The 23929-nt window shown below is 53.0% G+C and overlaps 1 protein-coding gene across 2 annotated transcripts; it reads right to left on the bottom strand.

Moving 5' to 3' along the window:
• Positions 1–1110: 1110 nt before the first annotated feature.
• LOC133352680 (transforming growth factor beta-3 proprotein-like) lies at positions 1111–22486 on the bottom strand. Of its 2 annotated transcripts, XM_061568482.1 has the most exons (9): positions 22268–22486; positions 12374–12628; positions 10536–10724; positions 8675–8826; positions 7997–8126; positions 7279–7389; positions 6838–7027; positions 5404–5557; positions 1111–4229 (listed from the first exon to the last, which is right to left on the bottom strand). In XM_061568482.1, the coding sequence occupies exons 2-9, from the start codon at positions 12597–12599 to the stop codon at positions 4071–4073; spliced, it is 1311 nt and encodes a 436-aa protein (XP_061424466.1). In that variant the 5' UTR covers positions 12600–12628; positions 22268–22486; the 3' UTR covers positions 1111–4070. The 2 variants fall into 2 exon arrangements, with proteins under 2 accessions (XP_061424466.1, XP_061424467.1); XM_061568483.1 differs by lacking the exon at positions 7279–7389.
• Positions 22487–23929: the final 1443 nt, after the last annotated feature.

Here is a 23929-nt window from a genome sequence, read left to right as displayed (position 1 = left end):
GAACCAAGACGATGAATCCCTGCAGTCACGAAAGCTTTAAATCGAAAAGGAGGGAATGGGTTTCCTGCATTTGTGTTTATTGAAGCCTCGGGTTGTGAGAGCGGTGGATGACTGCATCGATTCCGACCGATCTGCTCGCCCCAAAGAGATTTGAATGCGGAGGACGACTGGGGAATATTTTGTGTTTTATTGACGGCAAATATAAGTAAAAACCCCCACCCCCCCTCACTTTACACAGTGCAACGGGTGCGATACATTCAGCTTTGGGGCTCATGTCCACGATCGCAATGCCAGGAGCGCCAGGAGCATCAGGCAGGAACGTCGAGCATGGTTGACTTTTTCCATCGCCACCATCATCATCATCCTTGATTGAGTTGTTGGGTGAGGCCACGTAATGACGCGGTCAAATTTATGCCGGAAGACCCTCCATCATCCGACATAGCCAAAGACAGGACAAGATCCAGGAAGAGAGACTAAAACCACGTCACCTAACCCGGGTTTCTTAAATAGGTGTCATGATAGCAATCAGATTTAAACTTAGATATGAACCATTATTAATTCAGTGTACTGCAATGATATTTGCTCAGGTTCCAGATCCATACCACGCCGTGGCAAGTCGACAAGAGTCGCTGTATGGAGGAGAGAGGAACTGCTCCTCGACCAGGGACATCAACGAGGATGAGCACCGAGGCATTGCTCGTTTGAGCTACGATGGCGAGTTGTTAAATACAGGAGGTCGTGGGTTCGATCCCGACCATGACGCCTGTATATTTGGAGTTTGCGAGTTTCTCTCCCCGTGGACGTATGGATTTTTCTCTGGGTCCTCCGGTTTTTCCCTCCATATTTAGCATCCAACGCGCGTTTAGAGTATTTGGCTGAAATACATTTCCACATTGATGGGTGCGTATCGCACCCTCCGCGCTCGGGCTTGCGAGGGTGTTTGTTCGCCGCGTCGTCTTTAAACGCTTTTAGATGCAATTGGAAATATCCTGTGCAGCCCCATTGTTTGTCAAACGGATTCCCAAAACGTGTTCCAAAAAGCCGTTCGTTCGCCTGCAGAAAGTGCTCCATACCGATCATCGAAGAAGACTCCAATCCGTAGCAAGAAGGTTCGTCGGCAGATGTAATGTTATTTTGACTCGGTGATGAGTACACAAATCCCTTGACGACAACACAACGCGTTTCATTTGTAGCGACATAGAGATGGGCGTACCTACACTTTACTCCACCGCATGCGACGTACCGATCGGCGAACCACGCCAGGAGATGGAATCGAACCGGTCGTTCTGGATTGCAAGTCCAGTGTGCTCGTCATTATCAAGCCACGGCAGCCGTGGGTCCCGAAAGCCCAGAGTCACGATCCATTGAAAATATTCCCCTCTGTAATGTTTGCAGTTTACAAAAACTCCAGTTTTCACCATTCACAACCGTGTACCGAGTTTCTGTGCCTACCGATAACTCGGATTCGCTCAACGTGAGACTATCGGTGGGTGTGACGTGTGCAAAAGCTCGGCTGTGATGGGGACATTGAAAGGTTGTCAGCGGTAGAAATGTTTGTTTAGTGACACACACGGTGGCATCGCTGTGCTGTGGGCACGAACTGGATGGAGCCGTCAGCCACTCACGACCAACCACCACGTGGAGTCGTTAAGCGCTAGGTTTGAAAGGAGCCATGAAAAGTAAAATTCTGCCCAAGGCCACAAATGCCTCTGTCAATCAAGAAGACTGAAGAAGAACTCAATTACTTTTACAATACTAACATCTTCTATTCATATTAGAAGTCATGTTTCTCGTCTGTAACTTACAGATAAAAAAAAAATCGATATTATTACTTAACTGTGCGTAACTTTATACAACTGTAAACTTTGGTGCAAGGATTGGCGTTTAGAGAGGGGGGGGGATCAACCCCAAGATACTTTCGGTTTAAGTCAACAAAGATGCATTGCATTTACAGTGTGAGAACCCAGCCAAAGCACCAATAACAATAAAACTATACAACAGCAAATACAAATAATAATTATTTTATAAACACAGCGACGGGACAGCTGAACGAGACCACTGTTTCAGTCGCAACTTTGAGGAGCTAGCTTTCCGTAAAATGTTTTTTTTTTAGAAAATATCTGCTAATGAATAAAATAAGCGGAGAGGTCTGTTGTGTCGTAATAATAATTCAAAACTGGTGACTCGGTCAACCAGCAACGCTGCCACCGACTTCTTCTTGCAGACAAACAGCGAATTTGAATTTTAAAACTGGCCTGTTCACCGTCTTTTTTTACCCTAACTTTAGATTCCCAAAATAACTTTATTTGCACACAGTAATATCCCCTCTCCCCCCCTATAAAATTTTACATGATACGAACGTGCAATGAGATCTTTGTGGTTTTCATTGAACTTGCAGAATAAATAATGAGTAAAATTATTAACGAGGTGTTCCTTTCACCGTCCTCTTTACTGCGTTCAGCACAACCAGGACGGCACTACGGGAGCCACTTGAACAGATCTCTGTGAAAAACTTGGCGGCTGTCAATTTAACAACCAAAGACCCTCTCGGAGCGGACGGGCGGTCCTCTTCGCAATGCCTCTGAAGCCGAGCGACGGTCGGTTACTCCACATCAAACGCCGCCGGGTTTTGCGGGCTTCGTCCCCGCTTGCGGTTTCACCGCCGTCGTTCACAAGCGCCCCCCCCCCCCGCTGGGTTTTCGTGGCCGTTTCGCGGCAACAGCGGGGCCCTCTGTGTTCTCGTGCCTCCTTTCAGACTCACCTCGAGTGCGAGGAACACGGCGAGGTCACGCAATCGACACCGCGGGCGCGCTCTCCCACTGCGCGCTGCGACTTGTGCCTCTTGAAATGCCCTCTAACGCTCGCAAACTCACGCGCTCACTCACTCGGTCATTCACTTGCCCGGCCACCCACTTCGCTCGCTCAGTCGAATACTCGCTCACTCATTCACTCGCTCCTATACCTGCCCTCTCACCCATTCGAGCCATTTTCCCGAGGCCCTCGCAGGCCTCGGCCAGGCCACAGCAGGCCACAGCACGACACCTCCGCGTGCCACACCAAGCCTTCTTGTCTTGTGCAGAGTAGGCATCGCCCTATTGCTCAGACTTCACGACTGCGCAGAGTGGTGGAATCCGTCGCGAGCAGCGATCCGTCACTGCTTGGCGACCGCCGGCAAGCACGTTCTATGGGCTCAAGCCTCGAGCACTTCGGGGGAGTCCTGTGATCGATCGCTGTGGAGGAGGAGGAGGACGTGACGCTGGCCGCTTTTGCAGGACCACGCGGCCGCATCGCACCTGTAAGGCGGTGGGTGTGTCGGACTGACGATGTCTAGCAATGGCTGGCCACCGTGTAGCTGCCGCTCAACACAATTGTTCATCGGCCATTGTCCAGCGTGTTGTCGTGGCTAACCCGGTCACTGCGTGCCTAGTTTATAATAATACAATTGAAACAATTCACAGTCCCTTATCGATCCGTTACCAGATGCTGGGCAAAGGCCTCCCCCGCACCGTGCCGGCCACTGGGGTTGTTTGACCATACCTTACCACGCCGGTCACCGCAGGTTGGTGAAGACTGGTGGGGACAGGGCGGGGGGGGGGGGGTTCAGATGTCACTTGCTACTGATGTGTTCCGGTAATCTAACTCGGGTCGCCGGGTTAACAGCACGGTGTGTCAACCAATGCGCCACCGCTCCGCCCCAAGTATCCATTCAGCGATCGCGAGCGTTTTCACGAGCCCACTGACCAACGTCAAATGACCAAACGCTCGCCACTTCCCATCGGCCGCTCTCCGGCACGTAAGCATCCAGCCACCAACAGACAGCGGCCCGTCAGCCGCTGTCCGGCAAGCCGAGTCTCTCCGCCAGACGTCAGAATTCAATATCTAAAAATAAAACAGTGCAACGGGTGACTCTCTCCCCCAGGGCAATCGTTGTTGCTCTTTCGCCAGCATCCAGCGCCGGCTGCCCGCCAGCAGTCGCACCAGCAGCCAGTTACGCGGCAAGCGACGGTGGCGGCACTAAACGGGTGCTGGCGTTGGCGGGTGGCTGGCGGCGGTCGTGTCGGTGCCTCGGGCTAGCGGCACTTGCAGGACTTGACGAGCATGTTGGATAGGTGCGTGACCGTCTGGTTGCGTCCCTTGTAGTAGAGGATCGTGAGGGACTCCAGCTCGTCGGGCACGCAGCAGGGGCTGGCCGATGCCGCCGGGTTCATGGTGTTGTACAGGCCCAGCACCTGTGTGCACAGGTGGGGGGGGGGGGGTCACATGCACACGTGGCATCAGATACCCACGTTGAGTGTGTGTGCTGCTGGATGCTGAAGGAAGCTCGCTACAACGAGCAGAAGCACCGTGCGGCTAAAACACAGCAACTGTGGCACGGTAGGGGACACGGGTGGTGGTGCATCTGCCCAGTCGTCTCAGTCCGTCAACCCATGGCACCTGGGTTTGTAACGTGATCTCCTGCCAGCAGCGAGCGTTTGACACTTCACGTGGCCTTAAAATGCACATAGCCTGGCACAAGCACCGTGGTGACCTCACCGCCACTTAGTGGCGAATGGCGGTTGTTGTTGCCAATGCTAACGGCACTTGCCCCAGCACTCTATGTGGGCTACACGGGGGACCTCTGCCTGTGTCTCAGTGCCAATGCTAACGTCACTTGCCCCAGCACTCTATGCGGGCTACACGGGGCACCTTTGCCTGTGTCTCAGTGCCAATGCTAACGGCACTTGCCCCAGCACTCTACGCGGGCTACACGGGGGACCTCTGCCTGTGTTTCAGTGCCAATGCTAACGGAACTTGCCCCAGCACTCTACGTGGGCTACACGGGGCACCTCTGCCTGTGTCTCAGTGCCAATGCTAACGGCACTTGCCCCAGCACTCTACGCGGGCTACACGGGGGACTTCTGCCTGTGTCTCAGTGCCAATGCTAACGGCACTTGCCCCAGCACTCTACGCGGGCTACACGGGGGACTTCTGCCTGTGTCTCAGTGCCAATGCTAACGGCACTTGCCCCAGCACTCTACGCGGGCTACACGGAGGACTTCTGCCTGTGTCTCAGTGCCAATGCTAACGGCACTTGCCCCAGCACTCTATGCGGGCTACACGGGGCACCTCTGCCTGTGTCTCAGTGCCAATGCTAACGGCACTTGCCCCAGCACTCTACGCGGGCTACACGGGGCACCTCTGCCTGTGTCTCAGTGCCAATGCTAATGGCACTTGCCCCAGCACTCTACGCGGGCTACACGGGGCACCTCTGCCTGTGTCTCAGTGCCAATGCTAATGGCACTTGCCCCAGCACTCTACGCGGGCTACACGGAGGACTTCTGCCTGTGTCTCAGTGCCAATGCTAACGGCACTTGCCCCAGCACTCTACGCGGGCTACACGGGGCACCTCTGCCTGTGTCTCACCGTGCTGTGCTGGGTGTCAGAGCTCCACAGGTAGGGGCAGGGCCCAGCGCAGTAGTTGGCGTAGTACCCCTTGGGCTCGTGGATCCACTTCCACTTGAGGTCGCGCCGGAAGTCCACGTAGAGCTGACGCAGGCAGCAGTTGCGCTCCTTGTTGCTGCGGGGGGCACGGGGTATAGAGCAACAGTGTTCACCTGCGTGCGTATGTAGATGTGTGCCTGTGTGTGTAGATGTAGGTGTGTGTGTGTGTAGATGTGTGTCTGTGTGTGTAGATGTGTGTGTGTGTGTAGATGTGTGTCTGTGTGTGTATGTAGATGTGTGTCTGTGTGTGTGTGTATGTAGATGTGTGTCTGTGTGTGTGTGTGTAGATGTGTGTGTGTGTGGTGTGTAGATGTGTGTGTATGTGTGTGTGTGGTGTGTAGATGTGTGTATGTGTGTGTGTGTAGATGTGTGTAGATGTGTGTCTGTGTGTGGTGTGTAGATGTGTGTGTGTGTGGTGTGTAGCTGTGTGTGTGTGGTGTGTAGCTGTGTGTGTGTGTGGTGTGTAGATGTGTGTGTGTGTGGTGTGTAGGTGTGTGTCTGTGTGTGTGTGTCTGTGTGGTGTGTAGATGTGTGTCTGTGTGTGTGTGTAGATGTGTGTGTGTGTGGTGTGTAGGTATGTGTCTGTGTGTGTGTAGATGTGTGTGTGTGTGGTGTGTAGATGTGTGTCTGTATGTGTGTGGCTGTGTGGTGTGTAGCTGTGTGTGTGTGTGTGTGTGTAGCTGTGTGTGTGTGGTGTGTAGGTGTGTGTGTGTGTGTGTGTAGCTGTGTGTGTGTGTGGTGTGTAGCTGTGTGTGTGTGTAGCTGTGTGTGTGTGTGTGTAGCTGTGTGTGTGTAGATGTTTGTGTGTGTAGGTGTGTGTCTGTATGTGTGTGGTGTGTGTGTGGTGTGTGTAGATGTGTGTCTGTATGTGTATGGTGTGTGTGTGTGGTGTGTGTAGATGTGTGTGTGTGTGGATGTGTGTGTGTGTGTAGATGTGTGTAGATGTGTGTGTGTGTGTGTCGATGTGTGTGTATGTGTGTGGTGTGTGTAGATGTGTGTCTGTATGTGTGTGGCTGTCAGCGCGCTGCGCTGCAAACCTGGCGACCCGAGTTCGATTCCCGCTCACGGCCAACATCGGTGACGATTATCTTAAGCGGTCCTGGGCCTCCCCTAGATCGACTCAGCCTCAAATGAGTAACTGGTGCGGTGTGTAAAAACATCGCCACTGGGGAGACAAAGGCGGCTGGGCGTGGTGCTGACCACCCACCCCCTCGTGCGCCTTGCCGGCCTTCACAGGTGCTCGCTAACAGCACTTGCCCCAACAGTCTGTTCAGGCGACACGGGCCATCTCCGTCTTGTGTTTCACAGTCAGTGTATCCGTGAGCGTGTCGATGCGTCACTGCGCCGTGCGGTCACCTGAAGCAGTAGTTCTCATCGAGGGCTCTCCTCCTCCTCGTGCCCCCACTGCCCTGCGCCGTGGCGTCTCCGCCCTCGTCGCTGCGCCCCGGCGGGTCGAGCCAGAGCAGCAGGTGCGGAGTGAACCTCTTCTGCGCCGCGCCCACCACGGGGCCCATGTCCCAGCGCTCGTTCTCCTCCGACTGCCCGTCTGCACCGCGGGGGGCGGAGTGGGGAATGGACACACGCGCACGGGGACCCACGGGGATACACACAGGGACGTGCACGAGGACGCACAGACACATTCACGCACCTTTATTAGCATTTGTCAGCGTGCTGCGCTACGAACCTCTGAAGCTGCGTCTGTGTCGACGTGTGTCTAGTATGTGCATGCTCTTCTCTGCATGTATTTTTGCACGCACGCATGTCTCGGCCTGCGTGTGTTCGTCTGTGTCGCGGCACCTGAGAACACGGCCTCGAGGACCTCGGTGCGGTTGAGGATGCGTCGCGAGGCGACGTCGAACGTGGTGCAGGGGCAGTGCACGCTCAGCTTCAGCGCAAACGGCGCGGCTCCTGAGAGGGGGGCACGCCGGCTCTCTCAGTGCGGCACGCGAGGGGGGGGCCCCCCAACACAACCCCCGACAACCCCCTGCCACCCGCCACCCCATCACGGTGACCGCTCATTTGCTACAAAGTGGGATGATGGGATGATGACGTTGTTGCTGATGGGATGATGGTGATATTGAAGATGGGACAGTGATAATGATGGTGGAGTGATGATGATGAGACGATGATGATGATGTGGATGGGATGTCAACTCTTGAAATCCCGATCGATTGTACGTATGCATGTTGAACTTCTTTCGCACCGCACGTAGCCAACAGTGCTAATCGAAGGTGCGGGGGTGGGGGGAAGGCACAAACACTAAACATAACAAGCAGCTGTAAAAAATGTAAATGTAGATTTAACATAATCCAGCTCACGGACGACAAAGGCAACCCAAGAGCTGGTGCCCAAGACAGCGCGGGGCGGCGGTGGTTGTCGCCGGCATTGCCAAACGCCGCGAGGGAGCTGTGCCCCTGCCTCGCGGCGTTTGGCAACGCGCCGTGGCGATGCACGTTTGTCAACGCGCCGTGGCGATGCACGGGGATGTCGCCGCCGCCGCCGCAGCGCCTCTCACCGTCGGCAGCGCCCAGCCGCTCTCGCAGCGCGGAGGTGACGTCGAAGGAGACCCACTCGGGAGGGTCGCGGGGACGCATGTTGCGGCTCGCGATGTAGCGTCCCGGCGCGCCTGGGGCCTCCGCCACGGCCTGCACACGCACACACGTCAGGGTTATACACACACACACCAGGGTCTCACACACACACAATAGGGTCACACACACACAACAGGGTCACACACGCCAGGGTTATACACACGCACACCAGGGTCTCACACACACACAACAGGGTCACACACACACACACCAGGGCCACACACACACACACCAGGGCCACACACACACACCAGGGTCACACACATCAGGGTTAAACACACGAGGATTACACTTTAGAGTTGCGTATCACGGTTATACGTCACGCAATAAAATATGTTCTAATTCAAAGTGTATCCCTGCTCAAACGAGTGTTGGGCAGTGAGAACTCGGTGAGGACTCGGTGAGGACTCGGTGAGGACTAGGTGGGGACTAGGTGAGGACTAGGCGAGGATGGGGACTAGGTGAGGACTAGGTGAGGGTGAGGACTAGGTGAGGGCGAGGACTAGGTGAGGACTAGGTGAGGACTAGGCGAGGATGGGGGCTAGGTGAGGGTGGGGACTAGGTGAGGACTAGGTGAGGGTGAGGACCAGGTGAGTCCTCACCTGGAAGAGCTCCACGCGCTGCTCCTGGCTCCTGGCCGCCAGGTTCGCCTCGCGGTGCACGCGCAGCTCGGCGCGCACGAGGCGCGCTCCGTCCGCCAGCAGCGAGCGCGTGTCGAAGCGCAGCAGCTTGAAGATGGTGCCCTGCTCGCTCTCTGACATGCAGCGACAGCGACAAGTTGAAATAAGTTATATATTTTTTTTAATAAGAAACACGCCCTAATGAAATGTACCGTACTATTAATGGAAGAACTCCACGGCTACAGTAAGTGGCCCCCTGAAGCTTGCCATAAGGTGCCGTGGTCAATTACAGCCACCGTGAGTTGAGCGTGGGCAATTAGACCCAAGCCGAAACATAACAGATAAAAAATAATGTTTACAAATTTCAAATTTTTATGGTAGAATATAGCATTGTCATCAGTATGACATAAGTATACCAAGTTTGCAGTCGATACCACATTGGGAAGTGGGCTAAAATTGAGTTCCAAGATTTGAGGATACAACCACGACAACGACAACAACAACAGACAGAGTGAGTGAAATGAAAGCGTGTAAACAAACCCAGCGCTCGTCACCTCCGTCGAGATTCACTCTCACCCCACCAGCCGTGGCATCGTTGTCACCCAACCCTCACGTCGTCATCACCTCATCAACATCCACGTTCACCTCATCATCACCTCATCCCAGAGGCAGTTCAAGTGCAGCACATTCCACTCGCCACGAGAAACAAACAAAACGAAATCTGCGGAAGCTCTCACCCAGAGCACTCGCAACGCCTCGCGGGTGACGCACTCCCGGGACGCTGCCGCGGATTTCTAGATTAGAAACTCCTCAGCTTGGGGTCCCCCCCCCCCCCCACATCCGTCCCATGCTTGACGTCTCCACGTGGCCCACACGGCCAGAGCGAGATGTTGGTTCGTGGGGTCAGGGCGAGTTCGGCCACCGCTGCTGTGGGCTGTCGGGGGTAATGCTGTTTGCGAGCACCTATTGAAGAGGCCGGCGCTGGTGCGTGCCTGGTTGGGTGGGTGGCCACACGCGGGCATCAAGAAACTCGTTAAAAGTCGAGTCAACCCATGATGGGTCATGTGTGGTGGTGTGGGGGGTGGGAAGAAGCCGCCAAATGTTGACGATTCTCGTAGCAAGGGAACAGCGGTCACTGGATTCTTTCAGCGAGCCGAAATCGCCACCACGGCGGACGATGTTGTGTATAGTGCGCACAGATTGCACGTGCTCTCTCGCTCGTACGCTCGCGAGAGAAAGGCCAGGGGAGGGGGGGGATGTTTGACCCCCGTCTCAATGGGTTTAATTCATCTGCTGGTTAAATGCGGGAGACCGAAATGAATGACGCCGACTGTCAACACGCGCGCAGTCGTAGGTGGCCGAGTTTACACTCGAGCCCGGCAAGGTTCCACCAACATTAAACTCTGCAGCCTTGGGCATTTGCCCGACTGCGCACTGAAATATATTCAAATTAAGTAATTGATAGCAAAAATAAGCGTGGCAATATCTTCTCCTTCACATATCTGCCCGTCCGCGTAAAAAAATTATACAAATTTTACATTTCCCACAAACAACGCAAGCCTCTTGGGGGAGTGCAAAATTTCATCAGCGTTGGTTCAACACGAGCACGGATCTGGACCGGTTTCGACACTCGGGGTCTCATCAGCAGGAGTGTCGGGCTTGCTCACCACCTGGCAATGCTGGTGAGCTGCCAGATGTCTATAGTCAAGGAGTCTCTCTCTTATGTGGGGTGCCGGAATAAGGGGATTGGTGGGTCATCGTGATGCTGTGTTGTGTTTGGGGTCAGGGTTTGGTGGGGTCATCATCTCGCCGTGTTGTGCCTCGGTGCTCATTGCGCCCTTACTAGCATCGACGTGGGACACGGTGCAGTCGAGGCGGCGCATCTCGCGGGCGTAGTAGTCGTCGTCGAGCGACGGCGACGAGGGGTCCCAAGCCCCGCCGTGCTGATGATGCTGCTGCTGCTGCTGCCTCTCGTGCCGTCGCTTGAGTTCCGCGGTCCACTCGAGCGTGGCGTTGTACAGCGCCATTGCCTCTGCAGCACGGCGAGACACAGCGAGCGCGACGGCTGTCACTCTACTTTGCAGGGAGATGGCCAAACTTCTAGATTTGAAGCTTTCGTGACTGCAAGGATTCATACTCTTTGATTTTTTTCGGTAAAGTCACGTAGGTAAAAATCTAATCAAATAAATGAAAACAACTAAATTAAATCACCAGCGATAGTTCTCTCGCTGTGGTTGTCCCCACCTGATGACGGACGCTTGTGTTGCGCCCGAAACGTCGTGATTTAATTTAGTTTTATTTTATTTTTTACCTACGTGACTTTACCGAAAAAACCAAAGAGTATGGCCAAACTTCTTGACCCCCTGCAAACTCAATTTATTCTTGCGACTGAGAGCCACGAGACACGGGAATACTCATGCGTGTGTGTGTGTTTATATATGTTGAACTTCTCTTGTACCGTACGTAGCCAACTGTGCTAATCGGAGGTTAACGCGGTTGGCTCCGCTGTGGTCGCTGGATACCAAACGCGAGTAGCCCCTGGGGCGCCCCCACAGAATTTTTTTTTCCTGGTTACACCAGCCCACAGGGGATTATTGTGTCCATCGTGCAGGGAGGGGCTGGGTGGGGCTAGGTGGGGAGGGTGGGGAGGGGCTGGGTGGGGAGGGTGGGGCTGGGTTGGGGGGTGGGAGGGGTGGGGCTGGGTGGGGAGGGGCTGGTCACCCCGTGGTGCCCTTATAAAACTCAACGTTTAACCTACTCACGCCGGCTTGTGCCCGCCCTCACAGTCGGGAATATTTGCGGAATACACTACGCCGCCGTTGACCCTGGCCATTGACCGAGCAACTCAACGTTCCTACCAGCTCCCTCCGCAGGAATGTGTTTGTGAAAAGATGCAATTTTTTTAATCTGCTTCTCTCTATCGAGGACCACTTGAACTGCCTGGGCGGCTGCGTGTGTATTGCGAGCAGCGGTCTGAACTTCCTCGGATTCCGGAAACTCTGGGCCCTCTCTGGCACGGGGTCAACAATTCAGATGAGCGCAGCCAAATGCTCGTTTGAGCGGGCAGAAGACTTCTAAACAATCATTGCACTAAACTTTTTTGTTAACTATTTTGAGAGCCTTGAGCAAAGGCGCTCTATAAATATAATCTAAGATAAGATTAGCGCAGAAAAAAACGCCGTGGGGAATCGAGGGGTTGCTGCTTGAAATGGCTGGTCAATTTATTTATGGCCGCTGTTAGTCACCCCGTCTCCTCAGTGTCTCCACTCGGGGTGTTCCACGTGTGTCCATTTGGCTCTTTTTCCCTGACCACTAACAGCACTTGCCCCAGAGGTCGCAACCAGGTACCCGATACCCGTACCCTACCCGATACCCGGCTACCCGTACCCGGCCGGGTACGGGTACGGGTAGCCGTTTGCGACCCTGGTGCGGCCAGGTACGGGTACGGGTAGGCCGTGAGTCACTGGTGAGTAACTGTTTGTCACTCATTTCGGGTATGGTACGGGTACGGGTAGGAAACGGCTACCCGTACCCGGCCGGGTACGGGTAGCCGTTTGCGACCCTGATGCGGCCGGGTACGGGTACGGGTAAGGAATCAAAACCCGTTTGCGACCTCTGACTTGCCCCAACAGTGCGTTCAAGGCTGTATAGGGAGGAGATCTCTGTCTTCGGTGTACTCACGAGCGCTGGGCTTGAGGTCGCCCTCGTGTGCCCGCGGCAGCTGCGGGGGCTCGCTCAGGCCCAGCTTGCTCAGGATCTGGCCCCGGACGGCCTCGAGGCGCCGCCGCGCCATCTCGGGGGCATCCAGCGCCGCGGAGCACGTGGAGAGGGCGTGCGTGCACGCGCACGCACACACGCACAGCGCCAGGCACGTGCGCAGCATCCCGTGCGTGCCGCGTGCATCCATCGCGTGCGTCCGGAGAGGTCGGCAGGATCCTGTGGATACGCAAGGGAGGGCGGGGTCACGGAAAGGCCCCATCGGACTCGGCATGCAGAGTAAAACCTGACGCGAGGTTTTTCTTAACTCGATCGACAATTTCACTCAGAGTGGCAAAGAGGAACCACATACAAGCTGGAAGGAAGCAATCCATAATTGTCCAGGGTTCTGCAGTCACCTACATGGTAAGGCGTTGTCGGGCAATTAATGAGCGGTTGCATGTGGGAGGAAACTGGAGCACCCGGATAAAATCCGCATGTGCCAGGGGCAAACACTCGATCCCAGAGACGGAACAGGCAGAGCCCACGTGTTTGCTGCGCCGCATTCCCTTTACGAGCCAGAGTATGGCACCTTGATGCTCATGGAGAAGGGAGTTTCACAACATGTGTGTGAGCCACCATCTCCTCGCTGCCTCCACAGTTGCTGGATGACAGGCCACTTGCAGTGTAGGCACCACCGCACGGCTAAAGGGCGCTTGGTCTGCCGACAGAGACGTGACTTCGATTTTGATGCTGTTGCTGAGAAGTCGGCGTGGGAGAAATGTGAATTAAGTTCGGCGATCTCACACAAAACCTCTTGTGAGTAATACTGGTCGCGAAAGCCTACCACGTGTTAAACTAAGTTCCCCTTTTGAGTTAAAGCTTTCGTGACTGCAGGGATTCATATTCTTGGTTCTTTCGGTTAAAGTCACGTAGAAGGGAAAAAATAAAATAATATAAATCTAAAACAATAAAAATTATCACGACGTTTCGACTGCAACACAAGCAATCGTCATCAGGTGTGAAAATTTGAAAATGTTCTTGCAGTCGAAACGTGAGAATTTTTATTGTTCCATATTTATATTATTTTTTATTATTCCCCTTCTACGTGACTTTACCGAAAGAACCAAGAATATAAGTTCCCCTTCTTGCCAGAAGACGGGGGGCGGGGTGATTAACTGTGTCTCTGAATTGTTTGTTTCCAAATGCATGGTGGGGGATGTAATCCCTGCCCAGACCTCCTTGGCTCTCTGGTGTCAGTGAGAGCTGAGCTGAGTGCATTGAATGTTCAGAAGCGACGACGCATCAGAGCTCATTTGCGTATGCATCAGTGGAACAAAACAGGAGAATTTGTCCAAAAATCTGGCAGTCGCCTGATAAAGCTAGTTGTAATTACTGGCGAAACGTCGTACTTAGATTGTAAATGTTGTGGATTTGCTCTCCAACACACCAGTGTGTTGTACTAGTAGCGAATTGGCATGTTCTGTTTACGTGACAAACCTTAAGTAATTGGCTGTGTCGGGTGGTGACGGGTTTAAATACACTATTCTTTACGCGATCTAACCCAGAAAAACCTAGATTATTGATTATATTGGTCGCGAAAACCTGCGTGTTAAACATGCATGAGTGGTCGCAGAATGCTGAATTATCAGGTAAACCTCAGGTGGCATCTCACGTGGTTATAACCATTCGTTTATTTTGCGTCACTAGGTTTTAGAACTCCTCGCGACCAGGACAGAGTCTCATTTGCAAGAGTAGATCGCCAGAACGGCAAAAGCAAAAGGTTTGTTCTTGAAGCCATCCAGATATACAAACATAAACATAACTGCAACCGAGAAGATGGATTCAAATTGAGCAATCACTGGAAGGATGTTATTAACCAGGTACAATCTTAATTGCTCTTATAGCTCGCTTACACACTCGCATTTACAGTTTCTGCAGCGCGCTCATTACCCAGCTCAGGTACTGGGTCGTACCAGCGCGTGTTAGTCGCACAGTCCACTGGTTGGAGATGTTGTACCCTCACTCCTCTCCCACCATCACCCCGCACCCCCCGACCGCCCCCTGCTTTTCCTCCCCTCCCTCTTGCCGTATATAATATGCTGTTACGAACGGCTCTTGTCCACTACAGTAATTTTATTTCTTGCTGTGGTTATCCCACCTGATGACGGAAGCTTGTGTTGCTTCCGAAACGTCGTGATTTAATTTATTTTTTGATTATTTACAATTTTTAATTTTTAAAAAATATATGTATAAAAAAAGTTTTTTCTTTTATTTTATATCTACGTGACTTTACCGAAAGAACCAAAGAGTATAAAAAAGCAATACTGTACAACAATGAAGCAAACAGTAATCATGACAAAAGCGACCGTCTCTGCAGACGAAATATTAACGGTGCACAGTCGTCGCAGGCAGCTTCCACTCCGTTCACACAAAACATAATACGCGCTTGTTTCTGCGAGGCACCAAGTTCGAGACGAGTTCATTTTCAACCAGCTGTGAAAGCCTCGAGGCCAGGATAAGAGTCTCATTTTGCAAGAGAGACCCGGCTCACCACATCACGAGCAGTTGCCTTGCGCAGGACACGCGCACGAGGGGTTGGGTCAAATCGCACAAACCGGGCAGCGATGCGGAGCCGTCACTAGTGGATTGGAATAGGTATATTCTTCACCTGAGGACGGCTGCTTGCGTTGTGGCCGAAACGTCGTGAAAATTATTTTATTATGTTTTATTTTTATTATTTTATTATTTCCCTTCTACGTGACTTTACCGAAAAAACCACGAAGATGAATCTCTGCAGTCACGAAAGCTTTAAATCGAAATTTAACCTAAACTATGTTTTATTTTACCAGGTAAGGCCCACTGAGCTATGCAGCTCTTTTGCAGAAGCGACCTGGCCACAAATGATAGCTCAACGTAGTGGCTTATCACGTGCAAATGTATAGCAGCCAAATGCTCTCAACGCGTGTTTCTAAATGTGGAGGAAGCAATCCACAGGACCCGGAGAAAAATCCATGTGACCACGGGGAGAGAGACATGCACACTTCAAATATACAGGCGTCAGGGTCGGGATCGAACCCACTAACTCCTGTATAACCAGCGAGGTAGTTAACATCTCCTAGCCACCGTGATAACGAGAGAGAGAGAGAGACACGCAAACTCCAAATATACAGCAGGCATCAGGGTCTGGATCGAACCCACTACCTCCTGTATAACCAGCGAGGTAGTTAACATCTCCTAGCCACCATGATAACGAGAGAGAGAGAGAGACACGCAAACTCCAAATATACAGCAGGCGTCAGGGTCGGGATCGAACCCACGACCTCCTGTCTAACCAGCGAGGGAGTTAAAATCTCGCCACCGCGGCGTCTGTACCTGGTTAGCCACAGCAAGAGCAAAGAGGTGCTGCTTACTGGATGTGCTGTGTACATTTTCGGGGTCCATGACCCAGACAGACCAGAATGAAATTAAAGCCATGGGAGGGGAAAAATTCCTCAAGCGCAAAAATTATCAAGGTGAGTTGAACCCTTCACCTGTACTCAATGGATGGCACTGCTGCTGATGAACAGACAATTGGGGGAGTGTTCGAGGTGCGGGGTTGACATCGTGAGAAAGATGATGGAATGAACCAGGAGAGATGGCAGAAGGAATGTTGACATTGAGATGGCACTGGTGAGGCACCACAGACCAGCGGTCCCAAACCTTTTTGGCACCAGGGACCGGTTTCGTGGAAGACCATTTTTTCACGGAGTGGGGGAGGGGGGGGGGGTCATCTTTGGGTCTTTCCCCCTTTTCAAAGACACTCTCCATCGACGTTTGTTTTTTACTCATTGTGGCTACTACGGGTTAGAGCTTGTGGGTTTACTAAAACTGTGACCAAGACAAATGCGCAGTGCGGGGCCACGCGCGGACTCACCGCTCTCACCTCCTGCTGCTGTGCGGCTCGGGGGTTGGGGACCCCTGCCATAGACAACATCTAAATAAGGCGACAATCTTACCTTAAACACATAGCGTGGACAAACACATCTCGACATTCTCCCATACGGCAGCGTCAGCGGAGGGCTCGATGCCACCGAAGAAGATTGGAACTGAGAATCACACTCTTGGAAGCGTCTTTTTGGGTTCGAATATTGTCGAGAACTGGGAGTCACTCCCACAGGTCTATGGGAGAGAAGTTTATCTGCATCTGGGAATCACACTGCCAGAAGTGGGTGATGGGCTAAGCCAGAGGCAGATACAGTTGGAGGGTGGCCGTGAGCAGGCTGGCAGCGTGTGGCTCCCTGCGCAAGCGTGACTCCACAGCCGACGGTTGCCAATCTAAACCGAAGACAAAGATCCCCCGTGTAGCCTTAACAGAGTGTTGGAACAAGTGCTGTTAGCGAGCACCTATGAAGCTTGGCACTGAACACAAAGGGGGTGGGTGGCCAACACCATGCCCGGCCGCCTTTGTCTCCCCAGTGACGATGTTTACACACTTCACCAGGTACTCACTTGAGGCTCAGTCAACCTAGGGGAGGCCCACAACCGGTTCAGATAATCGTCACCGGCGCTGGTCGTGATTGGGAATGGACCTCGGGTCGCCGGGTTCGTAACGCAGCGCGCTAACCGCTCCACCACCGCTCCCCCCACCACATAAACACGAGCAGCCCCAATCCAGCGGCGTGGCCGAATCTGCTGGCATTGGTCCTGGAGCGAGGAAATTGCCCTACACCCACCCCAATCAGCGTCCAGTTTTGCCCGCTCTTCGTAGCCCGGGGGCCCGCGAATCTCTTGCGCAGTTGCACCGCCTGCACACTCGCCAGCTACGCCACTGGCCCCGAGGGGACACACACACAGAGAGAGAGGCACGAGGATGCCCGTGGGACTGTATCCCCCACGCTTGTGGGGAGCCAATCAGCGCCAAGACCATTGCCTCTCAAATGAAGCTGAGCACAATTTGAGGTGATGAGTAAATGGCACTAGATGCTGTCCTATGTGTATCTTGGAGTGCTTGTGCGCGCGATTATTCCTCGCTGATGTTATCTCTTGCGTGGTGAGGACTCTAGAACCAAGTGGGGATCTGCTGGGATGAAACGTCAATTTTGCAAGGGAGTTCGAGAACGAACATCGCAGACTGGTTAGGTATCATCACATTACACTGGGTATCATCACATTACACTGGGCATCATCACATTACACTGGGTATCATCACATTCGTAGTGAAGTGCGCTAACCACTGCGCCACCGCTCAACCAGACTGCCTTGGTGGATGGACTCATTGCGAGGAGATGCAGCAATGTCCGCTCCACGCGAGGCATCGAAACGGAAGGAGAATTTCCCAAATCCAGTGTTTACAAAAATTTATCTTTCAAACGTTGCATTTAAAGTCCCGCTCATCTACGATTAACACAGTTGGCTACGTACGGTGCGAAAGAAGTTCAACATACATATATACAGGGAGCCGATAGGATTATCTTGGCATTGCACTGAGTGACAGGAGAGGAGAAGGAAGGCCTGGTTTAGAGAACTTAAGCCGGTTAGACGCATCATGTTGACTGCGAAGACAACATTTGGCTTGTTGCAGGACACAGTCGCTGGAAGGGTTGATGGCCGAGTGGCTGAGCCGGACACACAGCAGTGAATACGGCCCTCGAGGGCGCCCGCAAAGGAGACGGAGCGACGAAATCGGATCGGGGGCCCAGCAGCTGGCACGGATTGTTGTCGCACTCCAAGAGCCGTGTGAGCTGGCGACTACCTTGCGGAAGAGGCTTTCTTCATCCAGCAGTGGCTTGATCATGTCACGGCTGATGACGGTGGACTGCACGTGTCGCTGTGTCCAGGGAATGGATGCGATGTCTGTCCGTCGTTCCGAGGACACTTTGGCTGTCTTCACAGAAAACGACACCCCCAGACTAACGGCTACAAACCTACTGAGACCACGAGCCGACGCCATGGCCCAGGTCTGGTAACGTTTTTGGACAAGATTGACATTAAAATAGATTTGGGGTGTCTTTTTTTAAGTTGTCTTTGCATCTGTCTGTAGCTCTCGTAAAGATGATCATATGTGAGCCAAACTCTGCGGTAAGTGTTGGCATTAGGAACGTATCCTATTTGAAAGCCCGAAAATGTATGGAATCATTGCCCAAAACTCAAAAGACATAAAACCGGCGCTAACGCATTTTGTCTTGACAGCTACCAGTGCGCTTCCGTACATTTGATGACAAACTCAACATTTTCGAAGACAAATTCATGTTGGAAAGCATGGCATATTCCATGCGCGTGCGTAAGTTTTCTTCCTTATCATACACACACACAACCCCAAAGATTCCCCGGATAGCCTTAGCAGCCTGTTGGGCGAGCACCTATGAGGGCCGGCACAGCACACGAGGGAGTGGGTGGCCAACACCACGCCTGGCCGCCTTTGCCTCCCTAAGTGGCGATTATTTACACACCGCACCAGGTACTCATTCGAGGCCCAGGACCGGTTCAGATAATTTCGTCACTGGTCGTGGCCTCGGGTCGCCGGGTTTGTAGCGCGTCACGCTACGGCTCCCCAGCCTTGCTTGTTATACACGCACACACAATCGCTATGCCACCAGCGCGCACAGCACACGGCTGCATATTATATACAATGCCGTGCGTATACTGCACGTGTCAACCAAAGGGAGCGGGAATCAATAAAACAAAACGAGGCATTATGGTGCTGGCAACGTGGCACCAAGAGGGGCAGTGTGAAAACAAAATCACTTGGTGTACTCTCCTGTCTTCACCAACACAGTAGCACGCACACCAAGCAATACACCAATTGGCCAGCATGGTGAGGTATGGTCAAACAAATCGAATATCGGTGAAAGGGCAAGCTAAAGTGGCCCAAGGTGATGGAGGAACACACGCGCACGCGTGTCACTTGAGCCTCACGAGCATCTGCCTTGCAAAGCGCCTCCACAGTTCGGTCTCTCCGCGTGAAAGATATTGAAGTCTTTGTACAAATCCCCATCAGTTGCAAGGCCTTCTCGGAGTGTGCATACTTTCAACAGCATTGGGTTCAACACACGACCAGAAACCGCTTGGACCCGGTTTCGACATTCAGTGACTCCATCAGCAGAGTCAGGCTTGCTGCCAGAGACATTAACAGGAGAGAACTCCCACTCTCTGTTAGACCTTGGTCTGTGCGATACCTGGGTTGCTTGCCATAGGAACGTGGAATGTCCACGACTGGCATAGGGCCAACCCAAACAGAAATGGGGTGCTTTCCCATCCCGACCGGCTTGAGCCTTGGGCTTCACTGCACAGCTGTTTTCGAGGCAAACAGCTCAAACAGCACAATGCGTCGCTGTGCTTACAATGAGTAACAGCTGGCCAAAGCTCGCACGCTACGGCTGCTACACAGCGATTATAATGTAACACACATCTGGCTTCGTACAGGGGGAACACCCCCTAACACGTACAGCGCCTCTCCAATCCACTGCTGGATGAGAGTCCGCCACCCCCACACCGTGCGAGTCGTCGGAGGTTGCTAGACCATACTTCACCACGCCTGGTCAGTGAGGGTTAATGAAGGCGAGTCGTGTGATCCCCGCATGCACCAAGCTGTACCAGAGGTCGCAAACGGGTTTTGATTCCTTACCCGTACCCGTATCCGGCCGCACCAGGGTCGCAATCGGGTACCCGTACCCTACCCGATACCCGGCTACCTGTACCCGGCCGGGTACGGGTAGGGTACGGGTATCGGGTACCCGATTGCGACCTCTGGGATGAAGCCATGTTTTAGGCGCGGGTGGGTTGATTCTAGGAACTTGAATTGTGAGAAGAGCCAAGACGTTGGGAAATGAGTGACAAACGGTGACTCACCAGTGACTCACGGCCTACCCGTACCCGGCCGGGTACGGGTAGCCGGGTATTGGGTAGGGTACGGGTATCGGGTACCCGGTTGCGACCTCTGAGCTGTACTCTGGTGCCCACCACGTAACACCGCAGCCGGTGGCTCCTGCTACGGATGGTGGTCACCCATCCCAACACTATCCAAGCTCCAAAACACCCTGCGTTAGCTGTCGAGGTGTGAAGCGATCAGGCGCACGAATTGGTTTGGCTTCACCACCGTTGTCCGTCCACCGCACCTCCGAGTAGCACGGCTGGCTACGTACGGTGCGAAAGAAGTCCAACACAACGTGCTGGGTGATAGAACCGTAGCCCCAACATACCGCAGTGCTTGACAGCTGCCGGTCGCAAAGTACTTAACTGGCCCCGCGTGCTGAAATTGCTCAGAGCGGCCACAACATCTGAGCGCTACGTGGCTGACAGTCAACTCTGTTGAACGTGCGAGCCAGTACCCTACCTGCCCTCGTGTGTAACTGCAGTAGCAAGCGCAAACAGCCGTCAAATGCTAAACCGCTGTCTTCATACGCAGCAATGCGTTTCGGTGACAGCAGCAGCAGCAAACAGCGGCTCAGACGCGCTCAAGAATAATGATTCACGGAGTGTCAGCCACAGAACGGACCGTGTCCGCGAGTACATCCACGTGGTGGAGATGGAGCGATGAAATCGTCGCGTTTTTGCGGTGATGATACCTATGACCATGGGGGGAGGGGAGGGGTGGTGTTGGTGGTGAGGCATTCATCCAGCAGTGGATTTAGGAGGCGGCTGTGCGCGTGTGATGGCGCATGGACTGCGAGAGAAGAAGCCACGTGCGTCTTGAGCAGTGGCAGCAGCGCGCGTTTTGGTTTCCCCAAAAGCCGCTGCCGAGCGCGGTGGTCTTACAAAAGTTCCCGACGCGAGACAATTTACGAAGCGAAATAATCCTCGTCTATTGCGTTGCGTAGAAAATAAACAACATCTATTTCAATGACAGCAAAGATAAAGAAGAGCTCCCGTATCGCCTCGAACAGACTGTTGGGTGCAAGCGCTGTTAGCGAACACCTATTGAAGGCCGGCGCAGCACACGAGTGTGTGTGTGTGTGGCCAGCACCAAGCCCGGCCGCCTTTGTCTCCCCAGTTGTTGCGATGCCTACATGTCGGTACTCATTTGAGGCTGAGTCGACCTAGGGGAGGCCCAAGACCGGCTCAAAGAACGGGAATCGAACTCGGGTGTCCGCGTTCGCGGCGCAGCAAAATGACAGTCGCAACGCGTTGTCCTGTCGTGACGGAATTGACGGCTGTCAAACAGCTGACGACGCTGTCCACGTGTGTGCTCCACGCGGAGCCGTATCGACAGCCGGTAGGTTAGTTAATTAAATTATAAGCTATGATTTGTTTTACCAGTGAAGGCCCACTGAGCTGAACAGATCTTTTTGAGAAACGAACTTACTAACAGACGATATCTCGACGAAGTGGCTGACCACGTGGAACTTTATAGCAAATACGGCACTGTGGTCGCACGTGCTCGATTCAAAACGTGGAAGGGGAAACCGGAGGACCCGGAGAAAAATCCCCACGACCACGGGGAGAGAGAGAGACACACGCAAACTACAAATATACAGCAGCAGGCATCAAGGTCGGGATCGAATCCACGCCTTCCTGTATACCGGGCGAGGTAGTTAACATCTGCTAGCCACCGTGATGATGATGAGAGAGAGACACAAAAACGCCAAATATATAGCAAGCGTCAAGGTCGGGATCAAACCCATGACCTACTGTATACCAGGCGAGGTAGTTAACATTTCATAGCCACAGTGATTATGATGAGAGAGAGAGACACGCAAACTCCAAATATACAGCAGGCGTCAAGGTCGGGATCAAACCCACGACCTCCTGTATACCAGGCGAGGTAGTTAACATCTCCTAGCCACCGTGACGATGGTGATGAGAGAGAGACACGCAAACTCCAAATATACAGCAGCAGGCGTCAGGGTCGGGATCGAACCCACGCCCTCCTTGCTGTGAGTAAGCCCAGGACGGTCTCACCTGCACTTGCCGTCAGCCTCAAACCGAAGATTTTCACTCCGAGTGTGCGCTGCAATCTTCCACCGGCGCGACTGTCCGGATACCGACAACAGCAGCAGCGGCAGCCAGGGCCACGGAGTAGAAGACACACAGAGAGAGAGCGAGAGAAGCTGTCACACGGAGAATTCACACTGTGTGTGTGTGGCCGTGCCGTGCAAGCCCCCTGCCGAGTCTGTGCCGCTCCATACACCGCGCCACCCTCGTGCGCGTTCACATTTTATAGTCGCCAGCTGCCGCTCTCCGAGCCTCTCGTTCGCCCGCAGGCTCGTGACGCGGGGGTGGGAAGCACCGTTCAGACTCTTAGGCGGTGACGGCGCCGAGAAAACAACAAAAAAAAGCCTCGCAAACCGTGCGAGCGAGCGCCAAACGAAAGCAACGAATGAAAAAAAATTAAGCCCGTAAAAACAAAGTTTTTCACTATAAATCCTTTATATGCGTGGCGGCTAGAGTCATCTCGTCCTCTGGCTCGAGATGGCTGCCACCTATGGGTCAGATGACTGCATGGCAGCATTAAGCAATTGGTAATTAAATATAATGTTTTTTGTCCTAAAAAGTGTAAACTTTTGGAAATCCTTTTTCACGAACACTAATTGTCACGCACAACGAGTCTGTGTGGAAAATGTCAGCTCGATTGGATCACGGGAAGTGGGTTAAAATGACCGAAAGATTTGCACGGTCCTAAGCAAGCAAGCAAGTGAACTTAATAAAGGATTAAAAAAATATATAAGAGTTGGGTTTTTAGCCTTGCTGGCAATTGAAACAGGAGGTGTTCAGGCGTCCAAACACCAAATGGACAACGTTTGCAAGTAATCGTGTCTGCATTAACCGCACATGGTGCTGTTGGTGAACATGCAAACACAACACGCTCTGAGAGTTTGATACTGGAAGCAAAGGTCCGATTTTGAAAACACCGATATTTGTATTTCTACCACCCTCTCGCGTACGATGGCAGCAGGAAAAATGCTGTTCAAAGAGGTCGATGCCATTGTCGAGGGCTGCATCTGCTCGCCACGACCAGAGAGAGAGAGAGAGGGTTTCCCTTCGAGGAGAGAGAGAGAGAGCAGAGTTCGTGTGGCTTTGCTGTTCCTGCTACACGGTCATCGAAGGAGCGCAGGCCACAGTGGTTTCACGTCGGGCCCGTTGTTTGGGTTGCGTGGCCACAAAAGGGCTTCTGTGGCTTGACTTTAATGTTACGCGTATCTATGCATTCACATAGGTCTATATGCATCTCTATGAATGTCGGTGCGTCTCTGTGTGTCTCTATGGGTGCGCTACGTATTTATCGCCCTGCTGTGCCGTGTGTGTTGTGGATGTCCTGATGTCCTGATGCGGTTGATGGTTCCACCAAAAATACAAAACAATCATTCACGTCGGAGAAAGGGGACCCCCATGTCTATAAACATCTGGGCAGTTCACCAGCATTGATTCAGGCAATGCCTTAGTCTGTCAAAGCCGGTCCAGAGTTTGTGCCTGTGTTGAACCAATACAGCTGATACGATACACTTCTATAAGAACACCTTATGGCGAATGGGATGCGTTTATTTTTTTGCGTAGGGACAGATAGATATAGGAAAGATGTGAATTGTCTGCGTGTTTATTTACCAGTTTAGCATTCCAGCGCCG

This window comes from Lethenteron reissneri, chromosome 41 (genome assembly GCF_015708825.2).
Source record: "Lethenteron reissneri isolate LAM-NWPU_2019-01 chromosome 41, ASM1570882v1, whole genome shotgun sequence".
Classification (NCBI taxonomy): Eukaryota; Metazoa; Chordata; class Hyperoartia; order Petromyzontiformes; family Petromyzontidae; genus Lethenteron; species Lethenteron reissneri.
The sequence above is the reverse complement of the archived record's forward strand: the minus strand, read 5'-3'. Positions and strand labels throughout refer to the sequence as shown.

Excerpts from the sequence above, each read along its gene's own strand:
- LOC133352680 (XM_061568482.1), bottom strand. The coding sequence starts at position 12,599 with ATGGATGCACGCGGCACGCACGGGATGCTGCGCACGTGCCTGGCGCTG. Across the intron at positions 7,028-7,278 it reads CCTCGAGGCCGTGTTCTCAG|ACGGGCAGTCGGAGGAGAAC; the intron begins GTGCCGCGACAC and ends CCCGCGGTGCAG. Across the intron at positions 4,230-5,403 it reads CTGACACCCAGCACAGCACG|GTGCTGGGCCTGTACAACAC; the intron begins GTGAGACACAGG and ends CTGTGCACACAG.